This window comes from Notolabrus celidotus, chromosome 9, assembly GCF_009762535.1.
Source record: "Notolabrus celidotus isolate fNotCel1 chromosome 9, fNotCel1.pri, whole genome shotgun sequence".
Lineage (NCBI taxonomy): Eukaryota > Metazoa > Chordata > Actinopteri > Labriformes > Labridae > Notolabrus > Notolabrus celidotus.
The window spans coordinates 11,320,573-11,335,864 of NC_048280.1; the positions used below are offsets into that span (position 1 = coordinate 11,320,573).

General features: G+C 41.4%; 1 protein-coding gene across 2 annotated transcripts in view; it reads right to left on the reverse strand.

Annotated features, from left to right (window-relative positions):
* cltcl1 (clathrin, heavy chain-like 1) overlaps nucleotides 1-15,166 on the reverse strand; it is a 28,456-nt gene extending 13,290 nt beyond the window's left edge. Inside the window, exons 1-11 of one of the 2 annotated variants that reach the window (XM_034692014.1) lie at nucleotides 14,683-15,166; nucleotides 6,348-6,555; nucleotides 5,788-5,790; nucleotides 3,960-4,228; nucleotides 2,476-2,637; nucleotides 2,102-2,215; nucleotides 1,848-2,021; nucleotides 1,515-1,712; nucleotides 1,062-1,262; nucleotides 755-907; nucleotides 398-520 (exon numbers count right to left, since the gene is read on the reverse strand). In XM_034692014.1, coding sequence (XP_034547905.1) covers nucleotides 398-520; nucleotides 755-907; nucleotides 1,062-1,262; nucleotides 1,515-1,712; nucleotides 1,848-2,021; nucleotides 2,102-2,215; nucleotides 2,476-2,637; nucleotides 3,960-4,228; nucleotides 5,788-5,790; nucleotides 6,348-6,555; nucleotides 14,683-14,724 — 1,647 coding nt within the window. In that variant the 5' untranslated portion in view covers nucleotides 14,725-15,166. The remainder of the gene's footprint in view (nucleotides 1-397; nucleotides 521-754; nucleotides 908-1,061; nucleotides 1,263-1,514; nucleotides 1,713-1,847; nucleotides 2,022-2,101; nucleotides 2,216-2,475; nucleotides 2,638-3,959; nucleotides 4,229-5,787; nucleotides 5,791-6,347; nucleotides 6,556-14,682) is intronic. The other variant, XM_034692015.1, reaches the window with a different exon arrangement.
* Nucleotides 15,167-15,292: the final 126 nt, after the last annotated feature.

A 15,292-nucleotide genomic window follows, 5' to 3' on the forward strand; every position in this document is an offset into this window, starting at 1 on the left:
ACAAAGGTGAAGAGGAGACAATCAGAGAAATCAAAAGAGCAAAGTAAGGAGAATGTGTTTTGATTTCTGGATTTCTCCATCCGAGTTATGATCTGATTTTGCATGCAAGGTGAGAATAGAGTCACACACTATAATAGGCCCAGTAGCCAGATGTTTCTGCTTTTCATTTTCAACTAAATGTGTGCAGATGATGTGGCTCTGGAAGGAGGAGGGGGTCACTGACTCAGTGAATTCCAGGCATTGTTGGCACATCTGGAATAACACAGATGGAAGCTCCCACACTGGGCACTTTGTGTGTTTGCGTGCATGTCTGATGTTTTTTACAAGGAGGGCATGTGCAGGAAAAATAATGCAAGTCTGTCGAGGGCAAAGTGGTGGTACTGGTGGTGTGTGTTACCTGGTTGATGTTGGCCAGCGGCTCCTCGTCCTGTACCAGCATCTGGGCAAACTGGAGTCCCTGGTCTGGATTGACCCGCATTACATTTCTCAGCAAAAACACCCAGTCTGGGGTGTATCCCACCTACAGGAGAAATGTTCAATGAAAACAGTTCTTCACAAGTTTTTTTAAATGAACTCCAGTTATGTTCATCTTTTAATGAAAGCAGAGGATTTTTTAATGATTTACAGTCCTCCTTAAAGACACAAGGTAATAAGTCAAATGTTTTAAATTAAATTAATATTAAATTTTCATCAGATCCCTGGTACATCTTATTTTGTGCACAACTCAATAAGGGAATGGGGAAAATGTGATTACCTTTTTAGCATACAGCACGATCTTCTGAAACTGTCCGGTCTCAGCAAAGCACTGGATGACTTTGTTGGGGACGTTAGCTCTGAGGTACACGCTAAGAGCGAGGGTCGGGTCAGTAGACTTCACCAGGTCTCCCAGCTCTTCTGAGCACTCCAGCTTCATCAAATACAAACAAACAATCATCAGTTTCTGATCATGATGGAGATGATAGTACAGACTAACAAGCATCATTTTTATGTTGAGCGAATTTGTAGTAAGTACTATTATTACAAAATCCTTTGTCCCTGTTCTACTGATGCTTTGGTCCTACCTTGTCCTCCTTCAGCCATTTCTCCAGCAGCTGCTTTCGGCCCTGCTGTAGGACCGGCCTGCACAGCTCCAGAGACTCAAACTTGTTGAGCTGGCCCTGGTCAAGTAGGATACCAAAGTACTGCAACAGAGGAGAGGCCTGGCCTGGTTGAGCAGGGACACTCTGAAACTTCCGGATGGTCTCTGCTGTCCGCAGGATACCCTGAGGGGAGCAAAGATGAGGAAGAGATGAGGAATGATGGGTATGAGAGAAAAGGAGGCAGAGTAAGTGAAGCAGCTGATACATTCATAAACATGCTGATAGACTTCCTTCTAACTTTTTAGTTTTACTTCATTCCCAGAGGAACACTTTACAAATTTCTCTTCACTCAAATCATTTTGGACTTTCAGCTGAAACACCTAGAGTGTATTAGGCCGTACAAACACTGCAATGTGTCAGTAAATACAGACGTACCTTTGGGGCTGATGCAGCAACTTTTGCAGACTCTGAGTAACTTCCCTGGGAAAACAGTGTGTTGAACTTTCTGGCAAAAATCTCCTCAGCCCCCGCCAGGTTTGACCTCACAGCCATCCTCAAGGCTAGATCAGGGTTCTGCAGGACGTTGGTGGCGTAGTTGACAATGTTTTCCTCTTCAACACACACTGACAACACCTAGAAAGAAAAGCACAGATGAGTGAGATAGAGCAGCTAGGACGAAGAGGTCCAGAAAAAAACATGTAAGCATTCACTTTTAACATCATAAGCAGACATGTTATGTATGTCGCTGTTGTTACTGTTGGTCCTCACCTGCCCCTTCTTGTTTACCCCAATAATTCCCGAAGTGGCCTCATGAGGAGCTGTCACAAAGATGGTCTCAGCACTGATTCGGTTCATGTAGATGCACACTCCAGACTCCAGGTCGTACAGGTGAATGTAACCGTACTTTGTGATCAGATATATGACGCCGTGCTTGTTACCGATCTGAGGAGAAGATCAGAGACAGAATATGAGCTCTCAGGAGTCACTTGTTGATTGAATGATTAGCTGTCATCCTCCCTCACCTGCATAGCAACAGGAAAGTCTGTCTGCGCCTCAGGAGGGAAGAACACATCCACTGCTTTCTTTGCAAACGGCTGGTTTCCTGAAGCTGGCTGGCCAACTTCAATGATGTGCAACTGGGAGAAGAAAGCCCACATGACCACGATGGGCAGAGAACCAAAATAAACAAATGTGAGACATGAATTCACTCAGGCACTTTAATGAACTCTGACTTTCTTGATGTCAATGTTTTGGTGACCAAAAAGCATGAAGCATAAATCTTCTTTCTTCACTCATCTTCGCTAAAACATTTTGACTAATGTAGATCTCTGCATGCAGAAACTACTCTTTTAACACTGTGATAGCATCATGAGTAAAGTCTGGTACAGCCCCTCACCTTTCCCCCCGCCTGTGAGCGCACAGCAAAGCAGAAGAGAGTAGACGGTTTGGCATTTCCCTCCACTTTGAACTCCCCAAAGGCGGCAGCGTGACCCTCGATGGGCTGGGACACTTTCCTGTCAACAGAGTACAGCTGCATCGCCCCGACCACACGGTTTTGCTGAAGGACAAAGAGATGGGATAGAAGAGTGGAGGAAATTATTGATGTATTTTAGTCTTTTGCACTGACACACTAATTAAAGAGATTAAAGATAGCTCAAAGTTACACTCATGTTGGAATGTATCATTTGGTTTAAACATGGCAGGTCTGTGATATTAACAGTCTGTTTATGTAAATGATATCCACTTGTGTTGTCTAATTAGGAAATATTTTAGAGATAGTTAAATTAGTATATTTGGTAAGGAGTGGTTCAAACAATTACACTACATTTTGGGGAATAGCTTGTTCCTTTATGTTTGAGAAGAAATGACTCAATCTCTGCATGTAACCCTTTATTGCAGCCAGGGGTGGAAAGAGTACTAAAATATTCAAGTACAAAAAAAATGTAAGTAAGATATGACCTCCCAATTATGTCAAAGCATATCTTCCTGTGCTAATTGTTGAAGTATAACCTCAAGGAGACCATTTAGTGTGAGAAGAGACCTTTTTTAAATATAACACCTATTTAGGTTGAGAATGTTAAATGTTTTCGTTGCATCTTTCTTTTTGGGAGGGCACTTTGTATACGGTTCTCCTTCAACAAGTCCCAGCCTGTTGTGCAAAGAGTCCAGTTTGCAGGATGGCACAAAAGAAAATGTAAGTACCAGTAAAAGCATAAATAGAAAAGTTACAAGTGCACAAAAATGCCATTCAGTTACAGTAAATTGAGTATAGGTAATTAGTAACATCAATCCCCTGATTACAGCATGTTTGTCTAGCACTACAAAAATTCAAAGATATAACTCATCAATTAACAATCTGAGGGGGGAATTTCTGGTTATGTTTTATTAACCTCAGAGAAAAGCTAGCTGTTTTCCATTCTTTATGCTAAGTTAAGTACAATGCCTCCTATGCAGAAACAGCTTTTTAACTACCATAAAGACAGCAGACTGGAATCAATGTTCTTAGCATTCCTTTTATGAACTCAGTAAGAATATGATGAAATCTGGAACTCTTCCTTTAGGAAAGGATATCATAATTTCAAGATCTTGACAGCAATTTCCAGGAAACTAGTCATAATTTGGTTGAACTTGCTGTGCAGTGAGCAAACTGCCTTTTGAAGACTTCAAACAAAGAAAAGTAAATCAGTGCAGTATGGATGCTACTCACACTTGCAGTTTTCTACCCACTAAACAATGGCTGAACTTCTTTAGTCATCAACTAATAAAATCATCAATAAGTATTAAGAAATCAGATTTTGGTTTCAAAGTTGCAAGGTGTACAGTTTTTGGACTTTGAAAGTTCCTTCTCGATTATAAGTAAACAAATGTATGTTTCCACACCTGTGCAGAAATCCCAATCAGCAGCAGCCACTTCTGTTGTTCGTCAGTTCTGTAGTTGATGATCTGACATCCGGCCAGACTGGCGTGCCGATCGAATACTTTGGTTGGTTGGGAGTCCCCCTCCATGCTCCAGTGAAAGACGGCCGTGTCTGTCACCAAGGCAACAGTGTTTACCGATATCCACTTCCAGAACATGACCTCCTCTGTCATCGTGTGAGCCTTCATCTTGCTCTTCATCTCAATGTTGAAGATCTGCAGCGTCTTTGCGGCTGAGGGGAGGAGAGAGTAAGAGAGAACACTTGTTGACTGAGCCCAGAGGGTCAGACGGATAAAGACAGCCATCATTAGACTTATAGTACAGATGGGTAATGCTATATCTCATTACATCAATTCATCATTCATTTACTCATTTTTGGTTTGGTCATCATTTAGGATGTGCTGAACTTTTTGTTCAGGGCAATTTTTTTTAATGAAAACTCTATCCATCCCACATTGCCTCAATCTAATAACTAAACAATAAACAATGACTAAAAACACAAAAACAACATTTTAACTGTGAATGAATACATGGATGTTTGAGATAAATGACTGTTTGGATTTGAAGCATTCCCAAAGGCCTCATGAATTTTGATTGGAGGACAGCACACAGCGTGACAACGTGAGGAAGTATTCCTCAAATCTGAAGCGTAGAAGAAAATTCAATCTGTTTCTGAATTCTCAAAATGTGTTCTCATCTCTGTGAATTTACACATCAAATAAACGGAAAGCCCAACCTTTTTCTGTCATGTCTACAATGTACTGTAGACGCACACCCAGGTTTGGCTTTTATTTGCTCAGGTTCAAGATTTCTGTCTCTGATTTATTCTCCCTAAATGCTATGAGCACTAAGTGAAAGGAATTTCCTTGCTGAGCTCACAGCTTTCAAACAGAACATTAAAAAGAAACACTTAACTGACAGCTGTACTGAATAGTACAAAGACTTCCCCATGAGCAGAGCTACACTGAAACCAAACAGGACTACTTTTTATTTACAACATGAGAATAAAAACATGAGGAGAGAGCTGGTGACATGTTCTGTTGGATACTCACAGCAAGAAAGAAAAGACTGGTTAAGGCGAAGAGGACTGTTATCAGCACAAAAATATTACAATCACATCCACTGTCGACCTTTACCTCAAACCTGCGCAAATAAAAAGCTGCATACCACCAGAGGACAGAAAAAGCCTCACTCTGTACACAGTAACCTGCTGACAGCTGACCTCTGGCTGCAGAGAGCAGATATAAATGAGGCATGATTATTAAAAGAGTTAACTTAGATATACTTTCAGTTTTGCAGAAAAATGTCTGTGCTTAAGGACGTTATTAATAGACCCACATTTAACCTGACACAGCCTCCATTTACCAATAAAGCAACATAGAAATAAACAGTTGAGTGAAATGGATGATTTAGGTGAATACTGGAGCTGTTGTAATAACTACCACCAGAAAACTTCAGTTCTCCCTTATTCAGCAAAAAGATGTGATATGGCTGTCTGCACACGCTCAGAGCAGAGTGCTCTTTTCAGAGTGTGATATCTGATGATACATACCATACAACGAGTCATGCTTACACATGTATAGTTCCCATAAAAGTAGGTTATGTGCCAGCAGGTTATAGGAGTAGGTGTGTGTGGATATATCATGTCAGTAGAAGTCATTTCAGAACAGTTTGGTCAAAATAGCTCCGCCTACTTGAGATGGTAATGTGGGAAGCTTTTATGAGAGAGACATGGCTACTGTGTCATCACAACAGATCTGCAGACGGGTAGACAGACAGAAAGTAACTCACCGTCTGAGAAAAGGCAGAAAGCAAAATGGGAGAAAAAGCAAAGTGTCAATCAGGTAAGAGGGAGGAGACAAAGATAGACCACAGGGAAGGGGGGCAAACATGGGCATAAAATCCTCAGAGGGCAGGAAGGGGGAGAGAGAAGCATTATAAGCAAATCACGTTGATCAGTGCTTGTGTTTGTGCTCTAAGGGCTAGATTCAGTGGCATAAAATCAATCTGCACAACCAATTAGCTACATTCAGGCAATAGGGCTGAGTGCACTCTGCATATTTACAGCATTGACTCAAACATTAGTCATTGCAAGACTGTGGCATTCCCACAGCAAATTTAGAGATGGCTAAATCTGTTCAAACTAAAGACAAATAAACAGTTTGTGCCATGCAGAGTTCGTTCTGGGAATTAAACCAACAATAATAACCTCAGCATTTGGTGCAAAGCCACTAATAATAGCAGCACACTGTTTTTTTCTCACAGTAACACAGTATTTCTCATCTAACAGATAATGTTATGTTGCAGCTGCCTGAATATGTTGCCGAGTGGCTAAACATACATACTCTTACCTTTCAGGGCTATGACTTTACTGGCGGGGTTCATGATGGCGCTGTCGGCTGAGATCGGCCTCCTGATCGGGTTGGTGGGGTCGGACATGTCCACGATCACCACCTGGTTCTGCTCTCCCACCTTCTCTCTGATGCAGATGAACTTGTCGGACTCCATGGTGAGATAGCTGAACCCGATGTTAGCCGGGTTCACTCCCATGTTCTGCAACTGGAGAAAGAAATATAACTTTGTATTGAGTCTTAACTTGGCGATTTACCATAGGTCCAAAACAAAGCATAAAACACAGAGCCTCCAGCTTTAACTAATGTTCAACTCATGTCTTTAATTGGACCTTCACATGTACAGTGTCATTACCATAGACTGTATAAAATATGGACGTAGTATCCGTGGCGTCGCCCATCTGTTTCCGAAGAGCTGTTTTGAGGCTAATCGTCGGCAGCAGCCATATTGCTGCTGTTGAGCGATTGTGACGTAAAGAGGCGGAGTTTGAGCCTCCTAGCCAACAGCTACAGTGTTCCCACCTGTCAATCAAGTCAGCTGTGCCTCTCATTGGAAGACTCGTAATCTCAATACCTTTGAAATTGCCACATTAGAAAAAACTTCAACCCCCGTACAGTGTGTGCCGATCGAGAAATGAGCTATCCGGACTGCACTCGTTTTGTACCAGGCTGTAAACATGTTTATTTCTGCTGTAAAGATCGGCTTCTTTGAATTGGTGTGTATGTGGTTTCCGGTACTTCCAGAGCCAGCCTCAAGCGGATCCTCGATGAACTGCAGTTTTTAGCACTTCCGAAATGGACTCATATTTTTAGACAGGAGGTTGCCGCTTGGTCATTACATTAACAGCACTCAGTAACACAAAACAACAAAACACTATAGATATGAAGATACAATAGAATACACAGACCATGAAAGAACACTACATAAATTCTATATATATTATAGCAGAATAATAAATGGCAACAAAGTGTGTGTAACACATTGTTGCGCATTTGTTAGCAAAAATGTTAGCGAAGGGCAAGTTTGTGCATTGCTGGAACAGTATGTGAGGCAGACTGGTCCGATGCATACTGTGACATTTCCCCAAATCAGTACGCATACCGGGTAGTTTTGGCATACTGCAGATTTTGCTCTTGTTCACTTACTGCTTATAACATACTGAATTTTGGCCAAACCAGTACGTACTGCGGTTTCGAAAATAGCCTCTATCTTTAAAATCTCACAGTGAATGTAATACAAAGCTGTTTCAGGAGCATCTTTTTATCTGATGACCAGGTAGCAGAAGTGACAGGCATTAAAATGGGTCGTAAAACAGCATCAGTATTCGTGTTGGACTTTTTCATAGCCAAAGCTTTGAAACAGGCTATTCAGTAAAATTGTTCAGAGACCATGTTAATGTTCCTTTCTCTACTTAAAAAATGCAGTTTATCAAAAGTGTCAGCTAATAATCATCGGAAAAGTCGAGCAATGAACTTGCATTTAACTAACTGTTTGAAAGACGATTGCACCAAAACTTGGTGAATGAATAAGAACATGGAAAATACTAGTTTAAGGTTGCTAAGAGTTTCCTGCATGTTGACTAGTGGTGGAATATTCCAACATAAGAGACCATTATATGAGTAAAACTTCCATCACCATAACAAAAAAACACACATGAGGAAAATGTACATGGCAGCAGCTGACATTTGCCCTGCCTTGGGAAAAAACAGCAAGAAGAGGACCAGAAATGTGTTTCAATTTAAATAGCAGCGGGTCTGCTCCAGTTTTCCAGGGGTGTTCTTTAAGGTTTCCAAACAGAAGGTCAGGGAGCACAGGATGTTAACACTGCAGAGCTTTATTTTATTCTCTCTCTTAAACTTGGCAGTTTACCGAAACTTTTTGAGGTTGAAGCTGGATGACATTTGTTTTTAACTTTTGCTGTCACTAATGTCACAGTTATTAAATCCCAATGATACTTAGAGGAACAGCATTTCATAGTTTGAGTCAAATCTGTGGTTGAAGCACAGCACTCGTTGCATTTATTGTGTACGTTAGCAATCTGCTGTAAGGATGTTTAATTTGCAGAAGATTTTTCAGCATTGACTAGTTAGTGAAGTGAAAACCAAATAAAAGCCCTTATAGAGATCCACTTCTACAAACCAGGAATAAATTTGAATCCTTAAAGTAGCACCATCAGCCAATTTAATTAATTATTCAGCATATTTACGTTTCTAATGAGAAGAAGTCCCAGGAGGAAACAAGAACACCAAAAAGATCAAGCTGATGTCAATTTCTGCTGTGTCAAATCTAAGCAGAACTAACAAACATGAAACACTACAGCAAGGTTAGCGGCTGCTGAACAGAGGAATTATTGTGCACATTGTCAGAGTGACAGTGAAGTGAGCGGACGGAGCAGAACACGCACTCTCCCTCTGATGACTGAACTGACTGCATTATGCAGTCTGAGGCAAGCGGAAAGGAATCCTTACGCTCATCACAAGGACTGCACTATCTCGCTGTTGGCTGGAGGAGCAGGACAACAAATCCCAACCGCTGAGACATTTAAATCATGTCGTCTGCAAAACAGGAAGGATGTCACAGCAGTCGGTGGTGAACAGAGGAGGGGGGGTTCAATGAGAGGGGCTGTTTTTCAAGCAAGTGAAGTTCTATAACTGTTTGTACCCAAGAAAATGCAGTCAGAAATCTTAAACTGAACTTAATCTGAGGTGGTTCTGGAGTTAAATTCTAAGATGCACTGATTATTTCTTAATCAAACATGCCTACCATGAATATATTTTACGTAAAAGAAGTTACTTTCAGAGATAAAGCCCACAGAGAACAAACTCTGAACCCTGCTGCTCCTCTGAGATTTATGAAGCTTTTTATCCTCTTTTAGCACATTGTTTTGGTTTTATGGCCCACAAGCTCCACCCTCAACTCACCCTTATGTTCAGCAGCAATAAATGAAGCCTTAATATTATAATATCTTCACTTTTAACAGATGGTTTTGCGGGGGGCCAAATCTTAAACAACAAAATATGTTGTTTTTTTGTGTTTTACACATGACGAGTTTTTGTCATGCACTGCAGAACACAATTTTTGTCTTTGAAACAGCAGTTTGAAGCTAAAACTGATGCTTTATTTTCAAAAAATGTATAATAGTATCAGCAATTATTTAGAGAATTGGCTTAGTGTTTCTTAATTAGAGACACAAAAATATCTCCTTTAAGACCCTGAAATTGAAATAATTCTGCTTTCTTCTTGGTCGTTTTTTAAACTGAATATGTTGAATATTTGAGTATTGCTCTTGCACAAAATAAACAAAATATTGTTATAATCTGCCCTTTGCTCTGGAAAATTATTGGCAGATTAATCAATAGTCAAAACAAAAGCCAGTTGCAGCCCTGCACATTCAGGTTGTTTAACATATGCCTTTGCATAATCTGACATGTCAGGATGCATATCACCATCAGAGAATGTATTTGCATTTATCCTGATAACTGTTTTTTATAATGCAATGCAGACGTAAAAGTGAGAGGCGTCTTTAAAGCCTGACATGACCTGAGGGAGGATTGAAGCCATATGCTGCATCTCCTCAAGACAGCCAAACCATGTCTGTGAGAAGAAGGGAGGGAGAGCACCATAAAGATAACAGAGGGAGAGGATAAGGAAGGAGTGAAAGGGGGAGCTGAAGACACAGACCAGCATCCTCCTGAAAGCAAAAAGGAAGGGAGGATGTAAGAGGAGAGAACCAGTTTGAAGATGAGGTTGCACTGATAAATGCACCTTTTATTAGAGGGGAGGAAGAGGAGCTGGGTCTGTGCTGTGCCGTTCCAGGAACACAGGCCTTTGGCAATTTACGGTTCAGGGAGGGGCAACTGAGTCACCGGAAGAAAAACCATACCCGCAATCCGTCTTCGTGGAACATTCCAGACTGAAATCACACCTCAACTACAACCTCAAGTCATACATCTTCAGGCCCCAAACAGACTCCTGGAAGTCCTCTTCCCTAACAGCTGAGATGATCACAGAAACAGCTTTGATACAACAATAACTAAAGATTCACTGATGATACAGCGCTGACGGTATTTGGTGAGTCATAGACTGGGTGGATGCTCCACTGAGACACTGACACGTCGCATCATCAGCTGAGGGTTTTAGGTTTAAGAGAAGATTCTCTCTCTCACACTCACTCACTCACACCCACACACACACACACACTTAAAACTGGGGAATGCAGCAAAACACATGCAAGTGTTGCTACTACACACAATGTATGATATCAGATATACAAATATTTAAATACTTTACACTTCTGTACCGATTTGTATTTTTTTTTTCATTTATTCTTCAACTGTATTTGATCTAAGACACTGTTTTTTCACGTTATATAAACAATACTCCTGTGTATTTGTTGCCCTTGTTTGTTCAGCTTTGCCATTATGCATATTTCTGTGTACAGCACAAGGACAGAAATAAAGAAACCAGGGTTAATTTCCTCATATGTATGATCAAAATCGAAAAGTGGTATAGGCTAGGTATTTAGCCTACAGTGGTATAGGCTAGGTATTTAGCCTACAGGTTGGGAGGTAAAGGTAATTATGAAAATGAGATTTGAGTCAAATGTCGACGGGGTTGCTTTTTGTGAACAACCCTCTGTCAATTATCACCAAACCCTGCAAGTTCCCTCTGCTTTGCAAAAGTTTTGCATCCTTCAGCTCTCTCACTATTTGGTTTAATTATCACATAAAACAACAGACATTTCTGCAGCAAGTATTGAAAAAATGTAGGAATCTAACTTAAACATTTTAAAGCTAATTTTAAAATTATAATTGAATTACAACTCCCATTTTTAAAAATGCCATGCTTTCCTATTTTAAGCTTGACGCTAAGCTGAATATCTTTGCATTTACAAAGCTGAAATAAAAAAAAGATAATTCTGAAAGTGTCACCTTGGGCTACTAAAAGGACATTTTGTGTTATTTCATTTTAAGTTATTGAATTCTAATAAAGGATGAAAACGTGGTTGATCCAGAAAGCAATGCGTAAATCTTTCGTTCATTAAACTAACCACTAGTTTCAGCCCCGAGCCAGTTGTCCTAAATTTTGTAACGGTTATCAGTTTGTGAGTCATTGAACATGACAGAGAAACACAATGTGCGTATTGTATGTGTGAATGACCGCTCTTTCAGTGCATTCATGATGAAGTTTTGGTGACTGAACGCAGACACTCATCCTCATCGCTACCAGCCACTGCTGCAGTCACAGATGTGTGCTGTTGGACTGAGTTACACTGTTCTGTCAGCCTGCTTCCTGCTCCTGATGTGATTTGCTGGACTCAAATAGGGCCTGCTTACCTCATCTGTCCATCACTCCCAATTGTTGACCATCATTTCATCAGCACAGATACAGCAGCACATCAGGATGCTGTAAACAGCCGCAGAGCTGCAGGTTTGGCTCTCCTAACGCAGCTCAACACGACAATGACCAGACGCTTTGAGCTGCAGGACATTTTTGCACTTACACAAGCTGCTACAATACGTAGGCCACTGCACTGACAGCCTACAGCAGAGCCACACACGCTGCAAATGACTCTCACTTTAACACTTTCATTATTCAACACAGCAGTCTCTGTCCTTGTCTTCCTTCATCGTGCAACCATATGAGCCACACCACTGAAAACAGTGTGGAGGCTCCAGTGATGCAGCACGCATTTTAACTGTACACGTTTGTCAATTTATGACGCACACTGAAACTGTTGTTGACCTTGGTTTATAAATCATACAAGTTAAACAAGTAAGGGAGGTGAAGTGTACTGATGAACAGAGACTTTACCCCGCAGATTATAGTCATAATAATAATACTACTAATAATAATAATAATAATAGAGCCCTTTCAATCAAAGTGCTCTACAAAGACTCAAAGCAGCAAAAATGCTTCTGCTACTTGATAAAATGGGCTATCTAGTAGTCGCAAATACTTGAACCAATGTACAGATCTAATGGCATAATTTCCTAGCCCTCCAAAACACATTGATCTTTACTCATCATCAATACAGTAGCCTTACACATCAACAATATGAGATACATCAGCCCCAAGAAACTATTCTTTTAAAATGGCAAATAAAAACACTGCTGGCTAATATTGTAGTTAGTGTATTCCTAGCAACATTAGTCAAAGCTAGCAAAATGTAAGTGTTCTTAACACACATTTTAGGGCTGCCATTTTTAAGTTGAGATAATTACAAGTAGTTAAAAGGAAGAAATAAAGAAGTTTAATGTAGAATAAATAAATAAATGTGTCTTCAGCACTCTTTGGCGCACACAAGACTCCGGGGGAGACTGCTAGCAGAGCTGAAGCAAACATTAGCTTAGCTTGTTATTGGTTCTCAACTTGTTTTAGGACAGGTTTCTTCAGGGTACAGATTCAGGTCATTTAAGAAAAAAAGCACATATAATATCAAATCAATTCAGGGTAAGGTTTAAGGCCAAAAGCTTTCGAATATTAGTAATATTTGTTATTGTTTTGTCCCAGGGTATAGAATCAGTATAACAAAGGAAAAACATGGGATCAGGACTGTCTAAGGTATCTCTTTCTCTTATCTGAGCAGAATAACTGAGATAGCTGTAGAATTAGTTTGGCTCTTTATTTCCTTCGACCGCAAGTTCAACAGGCTGGCATCTCATCATAAATCTAGGTCCAAGTTTCACTCCTGAACCCCCGGACCAGACTGCAGACACTGAGCTGTAAATACTAGGCCAAGAAGAAAAAAAAAAGCTAAACAACTTGAGGCCCAAAGTCCTGGGTTTGCAAATTCCAAGCATTTTTCACTCTGCTGGAGCCACCTAGATTCACTGAGGGATATGAGTGGGGCAGAACTAAGATTTCACGGTAGAGGTGGAACGTAAAGCCGTCTGCTGTTTATCACTGTCTCAAGGCAAAGATTTACTTAGGAGATGTATAAGGGAAAGGTATGCACTGCTGAGAGCCATTTGAACTTAATACCCAGACGTTGCCAGGTACTGACTGCCCTCCATCATTGAGCAACCGTGTACCAGTCCTATCAGGGAGGAGAGGAGCCTGCTGGCTTGCAAGCTCCCTTGGCTAGCAGAGTTTTTTGGTGAATAAAGGATCTTTGGCTGACGAAAGTGGGGCTACTGGCCAGAGGAAGAGAGGGGGTGGGGGCCCTGTGCTTTAGTGAAAGGCCATTTCACTGCCTGCTGTTACCATAACAACAAGCTACAGAGGAGGGGAGGTGGAGGGGTGCGTCACAGAAGTTTCTCTTTTGGCTGCAAGACACCCAGAACTGGCGCTGCTATGGGACAACCATTATCAAAGTCCAAAGCAGAGGGGAAAAGGGGGGTCATGGTGAAAATAGTTCCTCCACAGACGCCCAAATAACTAGCTGTTTGTTTTCTTTTTGTCCCAGATAATGAAGGGGCATTTTGTGTTGTTGTTTTTTTTCAACAGAAGAGACTGGCAACCAGAGACTAGATGGCCTTTGCTACTCTGTCATGTTGATCATTTTGAAACTGCACAGATGCTCTTCTGGTATGAGAACAGCAGAGGTAGAGCAGGGAGGCACATTAGATCAATAAAATGCTGGTGCTGTAATATGAAACTGAACTTCATGTGGGATTCTGGATGTTGCAGTACTTAGATGGTACTATTCTTTTTTTTACTAATGCAGCTTTCTGGATTTTTCAAATGGTTAGCAATGTAAATTACATGACTCCACTGCCTATAACCTTCCAAAAGCATACTGCCTGAAAACCTCACATAATTATTACATTATCAATTTATTATGAAGATTTAATCCAGTTCTTTTTAGGAACTGGACACTTGCACATACTGGACCGTGTTGTTGTTGAAGGTTACATAGTGGGAATATGCTACTCCAGGACATAACAACAACATGGTAGCCACAAAAGCCTGAGTGCAAGTGCCAGTCAGGTCTCAGTTACAATGTAAGCACCAACAGCTGAGCTCAGTCGCCTGCAACAAAAAAGTGTCCAAACACCGCAGTTGGAATAAGCGCGGATTGAAAATGACAGCAGCGTTTTTACACTTGAAGGGAGAAAACTGCGTTGTGCTCACACACACACACACACACTTCACGCCGGGTCCGCATTGGAGCTGCTGTATACGATCTGACTGGTCAATTTTTACAAGTCATCATCTGCCCGGCAGGAGAAAACTAGGCCTGTGGCTATATTGAGCACCACCCTGCAGCCCTATTTCAGATTCCCTTTAAATGCGACATGTGCTGAGTATGTGCGGATCTCCACGGGTGACGGTCTATACAAAAACAAGTAAGGTGAATTTTATTTTAAGGGCTTTTCTGTGTCTGCTTACCTGCAGATGTTCCTGAAATCGTATCGGCAGTATCTGAGCCATTTCTGCAGGATTTCTCTCTCTGAAGAATCCGCGAGGAAGGAGAGGGGAAGGGGACAGCAGGAGGAAAAGAGGTGGTCTTGCTCTGTTTGTGCCCTAAACGTCCCCAAAAGTCAAATAGGATGGGCAGTAGAAGGTAATCTGGGTGGCTTGCGTTGGTATCACACGAATCCAGTGACTGCTCCCATTCAGTAGCCCCTCTACGCCAGTCCTGAATCAAAAACTCCGCACCTCCGCCGAGAAAACTAGTCCACTTCAACTACTACTGAGTCCTGTGAGGAAACAGCCCCTTCTCGCTCCGTGCAAGGATACTGGGCTGTCCCTCAGTACCGCACTGATATACAGTAAGTGATGACTACGCAAACGTTTCTCGATTTGAGGATTTTTCTGTTTTCCTCAGAGCTGCCTTGGATGTGCGGTTCGTACCCCTCCGCCACAACCCCTTCCCCCTTCCTTTACACCAACTTCGAAATCAGGGCTCGTGACGAGCGCCCCACCTTTGCATTATTTCAACAAAATTGCACACACTCAGCTTTTACTATGGTGTGCTTTACTTTTGTACAAAATTAAA